A 13,908-nucleotide genomic window follows, 5' to 3' on the forward strand; every position below is an offset into this window, starting at 1 on the left:
GACCTCAATGACCTCAATTAAAAAAAATAAATAAATAAAAAAGAATGGCATATTAGTATTATCAATTAATAAATATTAGAGATTCTACTCCATGTTGACATGACAGCATCACATCATTTCTGCAGATTTGTAAGCTGCACATTCATGCTGCCAGTCTCCTCTTCTACCACATCCCAAAGGTGTTCTCCTGGATTCAGATCTGGTGACTGGGGGAGGCCACTGAAGTTCACTGAGCTCATTGTCATGTTCACGAAACCAGCTTGAGACGACTTTTGCTTTGTGACATTACCATGCTGGAAGCAGCCAAAAAAAAAAAAAAATCCCAGGAGATCAGCTGCTTCAGAAATACTCAAACCAGCCCGTCTGGCACCGACAATCATGCCACGGTCAAAGTAACTGAGATCCCATTTTTCCCCATCCTGGTCTTTGATGTGAACATTAACTGAAGCTCCTGACCTGTATCTGCAGGATTTGCACTGATGCCACATGACTGGCTGATTGGATAACTGCTAGAATAAGCAGGTGATAGGTGTTCTCAATAAAGTGCTTGGTGAGTGTATATGTCAAACCTTTCCTGCCAGTTTTCGGCATATCATTAAAAGTTCTGTTTTGAATCCTCAAATTGCCTTACACTTGGGTATAAAACTAAGAACCACCATCAAAATATCACAAAGAATTACAAAATGCTACCAAATGCAACATTAAGTTCAAGAGACAACATTTTAGGAGACAAAATTAATTTATAGTTTTCTTGGGTTACAGGAAAACAAAGACGACCCATAAGAAAATATGTGTAAAAACCGAGGGGGGGGGGGTAAAAACAACCAGGACAGCAAAGAAAGCAAGCAAACTTTGTACATTATAAAATTCTAAATCGCTGCTGCTTTTGTCCGACTGTCACACTGATATCTTGTCCCTGTCTGTCCATTCTCTATGTCTGTGGTGATGGCTCCGCAGTCCATGCCAACTCTTGGCCTAAGCCCCCGCATCCGTCTGACAGGCGGAGTATCTGTAGGTGTACAGTTTGTTATCCGCGCCTCCACTCAACATCAGCTGAAAATAGATACAGATAAGAGAGACAGCAAGTTATAAACTGATATCATGCATGAAGTGCTTGTGCGGAGTTGAAATCTTTGAACAGCATGCGTGTCTTACCCCACTTTCCGTCCAGTCCACACAAAACACTTTGTCCTCGTGGGCCGCCAGGTCATACAGAGGAGCCTTACAGCTGCGAGACAACATAGCAACATTAAGGGGTTAAATTTATTTACTGGATGCCTTTTAACATAGTGACCGCATAAACGAGCGACGACAACAAAAGACCCAAAGACCCAAAAAAAGCACAAACATTTACCAAAATACAGCCCAAGAACTGATAAAGATTCCACCTGAGTGTTGAGATTCAGTATGTGTAGGCTGAAGCAATGGCTCCTAAAGTTTTATTAACTGAGAGTATTTCATTCTGACAAAGACAGGGAGCTTGTTCCAGACAGAGGCTTCACTGGCAGATGACTGTGGAATGAGCACAGTCCATAAGTGAGCTTTTCATACTGTAAAAGTGTTGATAATGATCCAATTGAAGCTCTCATCAGCTACTGAAATTTAGGTGAATGTGCAAATTGTCTTCATGTAGCGGAAACACAACAACAAAAAGAACTGTGATATATGCGCAGCGCAAAGTAAAGTTGGACAAATGTGGCTAAAAAAAAAAAACAAAAAAAAACAAAACAGCAATGCTTTGTGACCATGCGTTTCTCAGCTAATCCAATGGGGTGTTTTATTTAACTTGAGAATTGGGAGTATAGAGGACCTGCTTATTTCTGCCTGTTCTGTGCAGACAGAAAGGCATTTAAACATAGCGTGGTAACCATGCTTACCATCTGCCCTATAACATCCAGTTAATACCATTTAATTAGGCTATTGGGGTATTGGGGAATAACGGATAACACTTGAGCTATATGGCACATATACCTACATATTAAATTCAACTACTTCTGAACCCCATTTTTGAAAAGGAAAAAAACGAACTGTTGGCAAGTGATCTTTTACAATGATACAAAAACACTGATTTTTCTACAGAAATACACCTGCAGAATAAGTAAAACCGTGAAATATGACAAATATAATCTAATTTTACTGCCAACACTTCAAAGGAGAAGTCTGGTGATATTCTACATTTTTCTCATTGTAAACACATCCCATTAAAAGACAAACTAATACTGAATGTATTCTACCAACAAGTGCAGTGTGTATCCAAAGGCTGATATATCTTCCTCCTCTGTACCATAGAGCCCTGTTGTTTTCCAGAAACTATTAAAAACACATCAGTGAGCCGCACTGTTGCAGTGGGTGACATGTTCCTTCATCACCATGAACACACACACTGGAGTTTATTTTGACTCAGTCCCACATGCACCATCCTGTTGCCCAAAATACTCACTAAAGCACCAAAGGTGGATTAATCCGCCACTGAAAATAGTCCCCCCCCAAAAAATGGTCTTTGATAAAAACTACAGTTACCAGTTGTTTAAGGATTTTTTTTTACATTTTTTTTAATGAAACTATATATTTGTGAGCTGTTTTTAAAGATGTATGTCTTCAGTAGAAGGCTTAGAGTCACAGACAGAGTAGGGAAGTCAGAACATATTGAGAGACAGACTAATACGTTGTTGGTTTGGGTCTCTTCACGGAATTTGTTGACAATAAAAAAATATATATAGATTATCACCACCTTGTCCTTAAAAGTTCCAATGCGAATATGTTACCGACTTCTGATTAGAACACCAATTCAGCAAAGTCTACAGTGAATTATGTGCTGCACAGACCTTCTGGTGTCCCACAGTTTGACAACGTTGTCAAGGGAACCGGAGACCAGCTGATGCTCATGTGAAGGCGCCCACTTCACTGCGGTGACCCAGCCAGTATGGGAAGTTAGAGACAGCAGCACCAGCGACCCGTCTGGAGAAGAGAGGAGGCATTTATAACCATGAAGAGGGAAACAGACTAAAATGCTTGCGGAGCATGGAAATAAAAGCATTGCTGCTCAAACAACAAGTATTATTTTATTATATTTTTAGGAGACACAGAGAAACTGATCGTTGACATTAAGATGTCTGTAGTGTTTAGAGCACAGTGGTACCTTTCGTGCGAGGGTCCCACAGTCTGATGTGTCTGTCGGTGCTCCCCGAGGCCAGTCGTCGACACAGAGGTGAGTAGGAAATGCAGTTAAACACCTTGCTGCCCGTCTGGGGGAGGGACAAAAATGTCAATTTATTACGGGACATGACAAATGAACAGCGTCAAAATGTTTCCAGGTGTCTAACATTTTCATTAATGCTTTTTATTACAAATAGCTGTGATGATCACTGCGTCTATTAAATAAGGAAGATACAGTCTCACTGTTTTTGGTCCAAAAGAACCAAACAAACCCCGAAAAATTTTTCAATCAAAAACAACGGTTTAAACTGATTTGACCCCCATTTTTGTTTTGTACGTTTGTAATCTCCTACTTCAGAGGATTTAAAGCCCAGTCAAAAACTTAATATTAAAGCAATAGTGTTGAACGCTTGGGCAATGATCTTAGACACATAAAAGTATGAGGGTCTTCTACAAAAACTGAAAATATGTGAATCCTTTTTCCTGCATTTATATATTAATCAGCGTTGCTGTTTAAAATGGATCTAGGAAAATCATATTATGATGAAAGTAATTATCGGGCTTTTCCAAATTATAGGTAGCTTAAAAAATGTTTGAAATGCACTGTGCATTGTGGTATTATATTATTATACACTAACGGCAGTTAAAAATCGCATTTATTTTCATTAATAGAGCCATCATAAATTATAGCAGGAAATACTCTATTTGTGGAGCACTGTTCTTTACTGCCTTAAGTTTGAAGGATATATTTTCAATTAATCTATTCTATCTATCATGCTATTTCTTTATACCTGAAACACATGCAGAGGAGTATTTTTAATAAAAATTTGTAACTGAGTAGTCCGTACAGTTCAAAATCAATTAACCAGAAGGTAGTATAATAACCTCTAAGTAGCCTGAGAGGCAAAACCAGGGGCAAAGAAAGTCCCCAAAGCTCTTGCTGCATCTCTTAAAGCTTGTATGCTGTGAGCGGACGATAATAACTAACAGCGGCTGACGTGAGCATGTCGACATTATTGCTGTTCTTATTCATTTAAGCCTCATGAAAACATGGAGAAGATAACAACAAAAATGTCTAATCTACAATCCAAAAGTTTTCCGTTTTGAATCAGTGGAGTTTCGACCTACTACAATTTGTGTTGTCACTGTGTCGTTCGCGGTTATTCTCACCAGTGTGGTCTTCATTCCTCCAGTCTCGACATCCCACACGCGGATGGTGTGGTCCCAGGATGCACTGCAAACTTCCTCGCTGTCGCACCAGAGGACAGAGGACACTGCCTCATTGTGTCCAGACAACGTCATCAGGGGAGTCTGTGTCAGAGAGAGAACATAACAACCTCAAATTGTGACATCCCTTGACAACATTTTAACTCTAATGCATCGATTTGTATCAGTTTTCAGTTCTTGTGAGGGTCAGTCAAAGTCGGACTCTTCGCTCACCCTGGTCAGGCCCAGCTGTTGAGTCTTCTGTTTCTTCCTCGGTCTGTCGGCAGGTTCCTCAACCTCGTCTGCCTCATCTGTGGGCACTGACAGCAGAGGAAAAGGTTGTTCCTTGCCAAAGATTTGCTTTTTCGTTCAGTAACGCTTAAGAGTGATTCGACCATTCTGAGCACATACCTGCTGACCAGATTTTCAACATTTTGTCCCAGGAGCCACTGCAGAACTGAAAGGGAGCAACAGAAACATTAGTCAACAGAAATTAAACCCCGTTTTTAACTTTGACTTTTTTGTTCCTATCCCCTCCAACTTTACCTTTGAGCCGGTGGGGTCTGTGGCAACGGTGTCAACGCTCCCCACGTGTCCCCGACAGCAGTGTCTGGCTTTCACCTTGTTCCTCTCAGAGTTCCACTCCCACATTAGGATGGTTTGGTCCAGAGAGGCCGTCAGAAGCAGAGAGGTCAGACCATCTGCAAAGAGAGCATCCACAGAGAACTTTTAAGAAGGGCTGTGATTATTAAGAACATAGTGAATGTCTGTCATTCTGTCCTGCTCACCTCTTTTAACCCAGGCTACATCTTTGACCACATCTGTGTGTCCTGCCACCGTCATCACCACCTTGCCCTCCATAGACCAGATCCTGGCTGTCTTGTCATATGACCCTGTTAGGATCCTGCACAAAAATACAGGGCCACGACAAAAGCTAATGGGACTGTAGCGCATTTCAGATTCACACTGAAACTAAAACTGTGTCATATGTTTATAACACATACACTGGTACTAGATTATGACAACTGGACACGGATAAAAATATTACAAAATATTCCCCCCGTTGTGCTGTTGTGAATTGACAGTGATATCTGTCATCTTACCATTCAGCATCTGCATCTACGGAGCTAATCCAGTCATCGTGCATCATACACTCCTCGGGCTCTGGGGCTGTGATTCGCTCCACGTACTCGATCTCCACCACGTCTTCCTAACACACAGACAGACACGCTCCAGTTGTTACGCTGCCATTTGTACATTTGTGTTAAAACACGGCACGCTGACACAAGCCCATAGCGTATACGCTAAGGTATGGGCACTGAGGACATACGCTCAGGTATGGGCACTGAGGCGGGTCATTACCGTCGATATGCCTTCTGTCTCCATGTGAAAGGACAGCGACGTTCGCAGGAACTGACCCCTGACCAGGAAGTCGAACTCCACTTTGCTGTGGGATGCTGTGGAAACATTTTGAAACATTTTGTGATCCATTTGATATAGAAAGTTTTGCTTTGCTTTGGATGATGGACAATTACAATAATCCTAGAAAGCAAATATGTATTAGCTAGTATGAGTATAACTTTGTGTTAAAAAATGAATCTGAACTGCACTGATGTAAAAGGAAAATAAAGTAAAACATAAAATAAATTCCCCCAGCACTGCAAACTCGTTTCAGATCACATTTTCTATGTGTAACTGTGCTTAATTAGGAGAACTTGATGTAATTTTTCACGTTTCTACAGAAAAAGGATTAGTAATAGTTCTTGCAGGCCAGCATCGAATGGAAGCTCAGCTGGACAATTGCGAAGCAGAAATAGTCAAACATTCGTGGTGATGTTTCAAATAAAGTCTATTTTTTTACCATTTCTAGCCAACAGTAGCTTGTTGATAACATTGCTGAGGTCCTCCACTTCAGAGCCAGCTGGGATGGAGAAAGGGACATCATCTATAACATACCTACAAAGAGATTGAGCCCACAGGTTACATCAACCGAATCCACACCTGACATTGATATTTAATCGATAAGCTACAGTATGACACAGAAGGCAAATATGAAGAGAGCAGTCAATCGAATCCTGGGGTTGTTGGCTCCAGCGAGCCAAATCAACAAGCTAAAGACGTTAGCGGCTAACTGTTGGATGCGGACAGTAATTGGAGGCGAAGCCAAGTTTTCTGGCACACATGTACTGGTAGAAAAGCCGAGTGGTGTCTCATATCCACGCCGTGGGGCTACTGTTTACTGAAAGTTACCGCTAGTTAGCCAGCCCGCTAGCCATTCTGGAGCGTCTTAGTTTTGTGCCTCGCTAGAGGGATTCGGAGCTCACCTTTTGTTCTCTGTGAAGAACCTCGCCTGTAACTGCGACATTGTTCTTGGCTGTGTGTTTCTCTTACGGCCCACCGGCTTTTAGGACTCTAAGGCAACGCTTACTACCGACTCTGCTCCTTCGTAACACAACCGACTGTCGCGCAGTCACGCCATGTGGTACGAAGCAAGGCACTTCAGTTGAGCACAGATAAAGTCGATCAATGCCGCTGCAACAGATCGGTGCTCCTCCAGTAATGCCTGCCCATGTTAACTTTATATTTGCTCCTATACGTTTATCCAAGGGCTCATTTCCTCTTTTTGAATGACCCGTAACCTATAGTGTCCTATAACATTAATTTGTAAGCACCCCAAAGGCTTTTGTTATTGTTTCCGATGGTCTGTAAATTGGCCTCAATAGACAGGTTTTAGTATGTAATCTAATTCAAAAGAAATTATTGGCAAGCTAACCAAAGAGTAAGATTTTAATTATGTCTTGGTTTTATCTTTCAAAACCACAAGTATGTTTTGAAGCCGGATTTTCACCGCACACATATGAAACCAAACCTGAAGATATTGATGTACGAAATTCAGTTTGGTTTGAAACCTTTGTGTCAAAATTAGCTACACCCACAATGTTGCCTGAAACGGGCTTCATTTTTCCATTTTTCACTTAAAATTGTGTAACGTTTAACTTGTAGAGAGGGACAATGTTCCTTTGGTTGAACAGCGACTACTGTGGCCAGGAGTGGCAACTACCACTGAGCACCACGCTGCCTTCCCACTCATCCATTTAAATGTTATTGTGTGGCACGGCTAAAATGTAGTTAGACGGTAGCACAAGTGCAGAGGAGTCGTAAAGACTGCATCCTAAACTTGCCGACATTAGCAACAATAAGCTACCAGTCATAACAGACCAAGTAATGTTGTACAGATAATACCCCCGAGGGCGTCGAATTGAGCAAAGGTGCTTTTACTAGTTAAGATTCCTCTCAAATGAGAGGAAGATTATGTTATTGCGTCTTTCTAAAGTTACATAGTCTCCCTTTGAGTGTTATGTGGCATAAGACAAAAAACAAACAAACAAAAAAACTAAACTAAACAATCTGATTTACCTAATTTTTACATACAGAGTAACAAAAGCAACTAAATGTTGTTAAATTATAAAAACTAAAATCATCAACAGTTTGAGTCTTCCAACTGAAGATTTAACAAAAAAACCTACGGTCTTTACATTGGTCCACTGCAGTGTATTCAACCAAACCACAAAATGACAGCAAAATGTTTTATTTCACCAGGGCAGATGTTCACAGTCTTAGACAATAAAAAAGGTTTGTCACAAGAGAACTGGGAAACGTTATCAACTCATTGCTCCGCGCCGAATTTGATACATGTCCGATAAAGATGTGCTCACAAATAAAGATCAACATAGAAACTGTATAACCGGGATAGTAGGTTACAACCTTATTAAACATCTTTTGGGAAAAAAAAAAACAAAAAAAAATAAATTGATTTACAATTTTCACTCATTTTATGACTGGAAATACACTTTGTGGGATTTCGGACCACACCTCACTCAGTTATAAAAGGTGATCTAATTATAATTTTGTTCTTAAACATGAAGTCTTTTTCTTATGTTAAGAAACAGACAATACAGTATTGCCCTTATTAGATATAGATGCATAACAAAATTAAAATGGCATAAAAACTAAACAAGAAAATATATACACACTCCCAACCCTTTTCAGTCATCATCTTCCTCCCCCTCCTTCACCTTCTTTTTCTTCTTCTTTTTCTTCTTTTCTGTTGACTGGAGATAGAAAAAAAAACCAGTAGTTAAAAATACTGAACAACAGTAAAAAACTTGTCAAATCTCTTATGAATCATCTTTAAACTTGTGTTCACCTCTGTTACCGCTACTTCCTCCTCTTCCTCCTTTGGTTCCTCTGTTTCAGCCTCTGCTTTTTTGTCCTTCTTTTTCTTCTTCTTTTTCTTGGGAGTCTCCTCTGCTGCTGCTGACGTTTCTGCTTCTTCCTCTGAAAAAAAGAACATGGAGAAAGAACACCTTGAGCATCACGGGCCCCAGTTGGGACATTAAAACAAAGGGATTAGGTTCACTCCAAATTCACCCACCTTCTGCTACTGGCTCCTTTTTGGCTTTTTTGGCTTTGACCACGGGCGTTACAGGCTCTTCAGCCTCCTCCTCCTCCTCCACCTCCTCAAACTTCCTCTTCTTTGAGGTGGACGGAATAGTAGAATCACCAGATGGATCATAAATTCTTACTTCACTGTGGAGGGAAAAGGTGGGTATTTAACACCTTTCATATTTAACATGTGGAAATATACACTCTTTGGAAAGAGGCCATTCGTTCCTATTCACCTCTTGTGCTGGTATTTGTCTGCCTTTGCCATTGCTTTGCCCGTTCCACTGATTCTTCGGATCTGAAAATAAAATTGTGGAAGAGACAAGATCAGATGACCAGCAGAAAGCAAAGTGGATACATACACACTGACCTGTTTATTTGCGATCCTGAAATAGTAAATATCTTTCTGTTGTAGTTGTACTTGTACTTACGCCCTTCTCCTCCAGCTGCCGCAGCCTGGCCTCCAGCTTCGCGCGGTTCTCTGCTCCCATTTCTGCATTTGTGTCCTCTCCTAGGGCATCATAGCGAATAGCCAGGGATGCTTTAGCTGCTAGCATTCTGGAGATCTGGTCAGTAAACAAGAGCCTGGGTTCATTTTCCAACCATCACGCCGTATTCATAAGTCATTACTATGTCCGGTTAGTGGTCCTTTTGAACTCACCTTGCCCTTGTTCTTGGCAGTGGTCTGGCCCACTAGAGAGGCGTGGTATATGAGACCGTACTTGGGTGTGTCTTTGCGGGTCTTCAGGGCTCTAAACAGGGCCTTCTCTGCTCCAAGGATCTGCACTGTGGAGGCGGGATGCTTTGCCAGATTCAGGAGAGAACCTTAGTAACAAAGCAACAAGAAGGACATGTAAATCTGATGTTCTCACCAGTACCTGCTCGTTGCGCCTTCTCATGCAAGCTCAGATGAGGTAGTGACTTAAAAACCATCAGTTGTTTTCAGGAAAGTGACGTAATGTCTTCATCATCACTGCTTGGTTGGTTTTCACACAAGCGCTTCTTCACAACTTACCAGCGTGTGAGATGAGACGGGCGCCGACCAGCTCACCCACCATTACTGTCAGGTTGGGGGCGATTGCCATCATTCGGTTCTTCAGGTAGTCGTACAGCTGAGTGCGGTATTCTGAAATCTCAATTACCTGTGGAATAAAGAAAAGGAGGTAAGCTTCGTATTACAACTGCCAGGAGATAAACAATCAGATTAGTAGTCCAATAGTTCAAACCATTACAGGTTTCCTTCCTGTAAAGAGCAGGACTCTCGGAATGTGACTGTTCAGATGAGGTAGTGACTGAAAAACCCACATGGATTGTTTCAGGATAAAGACAATTGTCATCATCATCACCACTGTCACTTGAGCTCTCCAATGGTGAAATGAAATAGTAAGGACATATTGGTCCTAACGCGTTAACGATGGAAAAAAGGCACATACCTGATCACACAGGTGCTTTATGTTGCCGATGTCCTGTTCTGACACTTCTGTTCCCATGGAGATCTCAGCAGCCAGTTTAACTTCGGCCTCGATTTCCTCGGGGAGAAGTTCTGACAGGTCAGAGCCGGCCACGTTTGTGCGATCACCTGGAGACACACACACACACACACACACACACACACACACACACACACGCACACACTTTAAGATAATCAGGATTATTGGCAGTGTTGCTTTTATGCATGTGTAGTAAAACTGCTCTGAGAAGGATCTTGTACATTTAAAAAGGGCCACTCCACCAATTTTAAACATGAAGTCTAGTCTACTTGTCAGGAGAAGCACTACTCAGCCAACGAAACAGTCTTTTGTTGCTTTAGAGGAGCTTTCCAACATCTGAGAAAATGACCCTGGTGATGTCATGATCAGGGTTTTCTAAGCTTGGGTTTGGAGACTACAAATGTAGTAAGCGTCTGGTACAAACTTGAACAGTTTTGACTGACATGGCAGGCAGGAGACATCTAATGAAATATGGTAATGGGTTGCATTGTGGGAAATGAATGATCCAGCGTTTTTAAAGCTTGACCCATACTAGGGTCTAAACAATATCTCTGCTGTGTCGATTTTGGACACTTTTTAAAAAAAACATTTTTTATATTGTCTTTTGCAAGCCTCCTAATTTTGTGGAAGTGTAATATTAAATCAACTGAGTACCCTGTGAGACAGTTATGTGCAGATGCAGTCTATTCTTACCAATTTTGCGGACAGCTTTGCAGTAAGCCAAGTTGTCTGTGATGACTTTTCCCAGCTCAGGGAAGTGCCAGCCGTACCACTCTCTGCAGCGCATAATGTAGTTATTGAGCTCCTTATCCAGGTCATCCAAAAGAGCTTAAGAGACAAAGAAAAAAAATTCACACTCAAAGTCAGACTACATATTCACATACACAACAGCAGTTATTACAACAAACAATTACTCAATTAATAATTTTTGAGTTTTTTAAGGGCACAAATGCCAAAAATCAGTGGTTCCAGTTTCTCAAAGATAAATATTTACTACTTTTCTTAGTTTTCTGTGATGGTAACCCAAAAGTCTTTGGGGTTTGGACTGTTGTCTGGACAATACAAGCAGTCTGAATATGTCAACTTGGGCTCTAGGAAATCGTGATGGGAATTTTTCACTTTTACCTGATATTTTAGTGACCAAACAATCGAGAAAATAATTATAAAACGAACTGATGAAGAGAGTCATTAGTTTCAGACATACTCATAACTATACATTGTTTAGTACTCTTCCCACATCATTAAAAAAAAGAAAAAAACTTACAAATAGCCTGCACAATCATAGTATCCACTTTGTCTGGACTGAACTTCAGCTTGTAGCGTGATAAACTGGAAACACAGAAAAACAAAAAAAAGACAGGTGAGTTACTTCACACAATTTATTATTGTCCTACATAAAGGGGGAATCTGTTGCCTCAGTGGTAGTGACGAATGCTGAGGAAAATCTACAGGGAAGTTTCAGACAGCAAGTGTAATCACAGGCAGCAGTGGCGTTCACATAGCACTGCATCTATGTACCAACCTGTGAGCCAACCCCAGGGACATGGCGCTGATCTCCCTGGGAGGAAGTCCGGTGATGAGACTCTCCATCTGGCTCCTGATGCATCTCATCAGTTCAGCCACAGCAGGGCTGTGGACACAGCTCAGGTCCAGCTTGTCCTTTAAACCAGAGCCCATTAGAGACGCAACCCTCGCAAACAATGCTTCATTTCTGAATGTTAATTACATAAATGTCGGGTCACTTACTTTGATAACTCCACCGAGTTTTGCATCGCTGATTGCCAGCTGCTCGTGGGCCTCCTTGGCGACCACCTTCTTCAGCACTTTCTTCAAACTCTTGCCAATTTTTCCCTCAACAAGGGCAGTGGCAGCTGAGAGGCAGGGGTCAAGAACACCGCATCACATAAAACTGTAACACCTACATAAACTGATGCACAAAACCAGGAAAACAGTCAATCTAATATGCACGGGGGGGGGGTTGTAAAGAACATACAATTCCATTTTCTATCCCTGCTAAGTTAAAAATGGGCCAACTACCTTTTTTCACCAACTAAACTACCTGCTGATGTGAAACAATGTGGTCTCAGTGGTAGTGACGAATACTGTGAAATGCCTCATGTTTTGATCAGACACAGAAACACATCACAGACCACAGATCGCAGTAGAAGATTTTTTTTGTGCAAAGACGTGTCATTACCTGCTAAGGCCTCTGTTGTGTCCTGAAACTTCTCAAAGTGCTTCAGCTTCACACTGGCAAGGGGCAAAACAAATAAAAAGGGAGGTCACACTTCATCCACTGTACATGAACTACATTTTATCCATCAATGACAACTCGCTGGTTGCATCCATAAAGTACCGGCGGCTCTGAGCGGATGAATGCTGCGGCAATACTTACATTTTGTTCGCTTTTTCTGGCGTCTCAAACTCCTTGTACAGGCTGTCCACCTGTTGCAGCTTGGATTCATCGAGGACCTTAAATATAAACAAGACACGGGAAGTTAGCTGCCATGTATTCCGCATCATCCGGCTCAGCACTGACGGGGTGCACTGAACCAACAGCGGTAGGTAAATGTCTTTTAGACATTGTGGGTGACAACAATCTTAAAACTTCCCATATAATGCAATCGGGTAGAGCGCTGATCATATTCAAACAACATCAACATCATCATCATTATTATTATTAACAACTACATTTCCACTATGCGTGTGAATATTGTGCGGTGAGGAGTAGAATCAGTCACTTGAGTTACACGCAGTGTGCACACGTGGTTACAAGGCCTTCAGACCGCTAACTTAATGTCAACCTGCGCACCAGCAAAGACACTGGCACAAGCAAAACAACTTAAATCTGCACATTCACGTACTTGATTACAAATTGAGAGACTACTTTTTAATTTTGCTCATTAACCGATAATGTTACACACAACTGAATCGACGTAAGCTGTGGGTAACTTAGCAGTGAGGCTAAGCCAGGCTAGCTCAAGTAGCCACTGCGTAAAAATTGCCTTGACTTGCGGGAAACAGACGCCGGATACATACCTTGAATATCGCATAACCAGCGGCGGTCTCAAATAACACGAGCATTTTAGCGGCGACTCGGTTATCTGATAGAGTTTAAGTTTTTCTCTGCGCCGGGAGCCTCCGCGTTTTTCCCAAACCCACCACGCTGCTGCTCCCACTCTGTCTGAAGTGCACGCGGCGAGAGAGCTCACTAGGAAACTGCTGGGTTGCCAGGTCCGTTCATCCGATATCACCCCTTGTCAGACTTAGTATTATGATAGTATTGATATTTCAGCTGATTAAAGTCACTCCATATATTTTTTTGGTTTTACACAGTAGCAGATATCTTCTCAATGTTTTTTTATGTTTTGAAAATATTCTTAACACTGCGAAAGTATGCTTAATTTCTTAAAAAAAAAAAAAAAAAAAAAAGCAATACAGGGTTGGCCTAGGTAACAGAGTGCCACCTGTATTATGACACTTTATACCTACATAAAGGGTATATGTAGTTTTTTTTTATGTTTTTTTCAATCATTGGGCGTCCTGTTACTTATCCACAACTCTCTGCAAGCGGAAAATTAATTCCACATGAGTTTTTCCCCTCAGCCTG

General features: G+C 41.5%; 2 protein-coding genes and 3 non-coding genes across 5 annotated transcripts; all 5 read right to left on the minus strand.

The window, feature by feature from the left end:
- Positions 1-727: 727 nt before the first annotated feature.
- wdr12 (WD repeat domain 12) lies at positions 728-6,925 on the minus strand. The gene is made up of 13 exons (XM_040142384.1): positions 6,687-6,925; positions 6,224-6,318; positions 5,725-5,819; positions 5,466-5,572; positions 5,151-5,266; positions 4,909-5,063; positions 4,774-4,819; positions 4,597-4,682; positions 4,327-4,467; positions 3,140-3,245; positions 2,826-2,958; positions 1,156-1,228; positions 728-1,053 (listed from the first exon to the last, which is right to left on the minus strand). Exons 1-13 carry the CDS (start codon positions 6,725-6,727, stop codon positions 976-978), a joined length of 1,272 nt encoding a protein of 423 aa, XP_039998318.1. The 5' UTR covers positions 6,728-6,925; the 3' UTR covers positions 728-975.
- Positions 6,926-7,935: 1,010 nt separating this feature from the next.
- On the minus strand, positions 7,936-13,541 carry nop58 (NOP58 ribonucleoprotein homolog (yeast)). Its single transcript, XM_040142383.1, has 15 exons — positions 13,338-13,541; positions 12,694-12,770; positions 12,496-12,548; positions 12,045-12,169; positions 11,821-11,957; positions 11,563-11,627; positions 10,992-11,126; positions 10,242-10,387; positions 9,824-9,950; positions 9,470-9,633; positions 9,240-9,374; positions 9,045-9,106; positions 8,798-8,952; positions 8,570-8,700; positions 7,936-8,474 (listed from the first exon to the last, which is right to left on the minus strand). The coding sequence occupies exons 1-15, from the start codon at positions 13,380-13,382 to the stop codon at positions 8,409-8,411; spliced, it is 1,623 nt and encodes a 540-aa protein (XP_039998317.1). The 5' UTR covers positions 13,383-13,541; the 3' UTR covers positions 7,936-8,408.
- On the minus strand, positions 9,707-9,790 carry LOC120798393. The gene has a single exon (XR_005708698.1). It is a non-coding gene; the product is annotated as a small nucleolar RNA SNORD11B (small nucleolar RNA).
- Positions 10,078-10,162, minus strand: LOC120798392. Its single transcript, XR_005708697.1, has one exon. It is a non-coding gene; the product is annotated as a small nucleolar RNA SNORD11B (small nucleolar RNA).
- On the minus strand, positions 12,370-12,455 carry LOC120798396. The gene has a single exon (XR_005708701.1). It is a non-coding gene; the product is annotated as a small nucleolar RNA SNORD70 (small nucleolar RNA).
- Positions 13,542-13,908: the final 367 nt, after the last annotated feature.

Source organism: Xiphias gladius, chromosome 13, assembly GCF_016859285.1.
Source record: "Xiphias gladius isolate SHS-SW01 ecotype Sanya breed wild chromosome 13, ASM1685928v1, whole genome shotgun sequence".
Classification (NCBI taxonomy): Eukaryota; Metazoa; Chordata; class Actinopteri; order Istiophoriformes; family Xiphiidae; genus Xiphias; species Xiphias gladius.

Coding starts and splice junctions, on each gene's coding strand:
- wdr12 (XM_040142384.1), bottom strand. CDS start 6,727: ATGTCGCAGTTACAGGCGAGGTTCTTCACAGAGAACAAAAG. Junction 5,267..5,465: donor GTAGATGCAGATGCTGAATG/GTAAGATGACAG, acceptor ATTTTTGTGCAG/GATCCTAACAGGGTCATATG. Junction 1,054..1,155: donor TGGACTGGACGGAAAGTGGG/GTAAGACACGCA, acceptor ATCTATTTTCAG/CTGATGTTGAGTGGAGGCGC.
- nop58 (XM_040142383.1), bottom strand. CDS start 13,382: ATGCTCGTGTTATTTGAGACCGCCGCTGGTTATGCGATATTCAAG. Junction 11,958..12,044: donor AACTCGGTGGAGTTATCAAA/GTAAGTGACCCG, acceptor TCTGGTTTAAAG/GACAAGCTGGACCTGAGCTG. Junction 8,475..8,569: donor AGGAAGTAGCGGTAACAGAG/GTGAACACAAGT, acceptor TTCTATCTCCAG/TCAACAGAAAAGAAGAAAAA.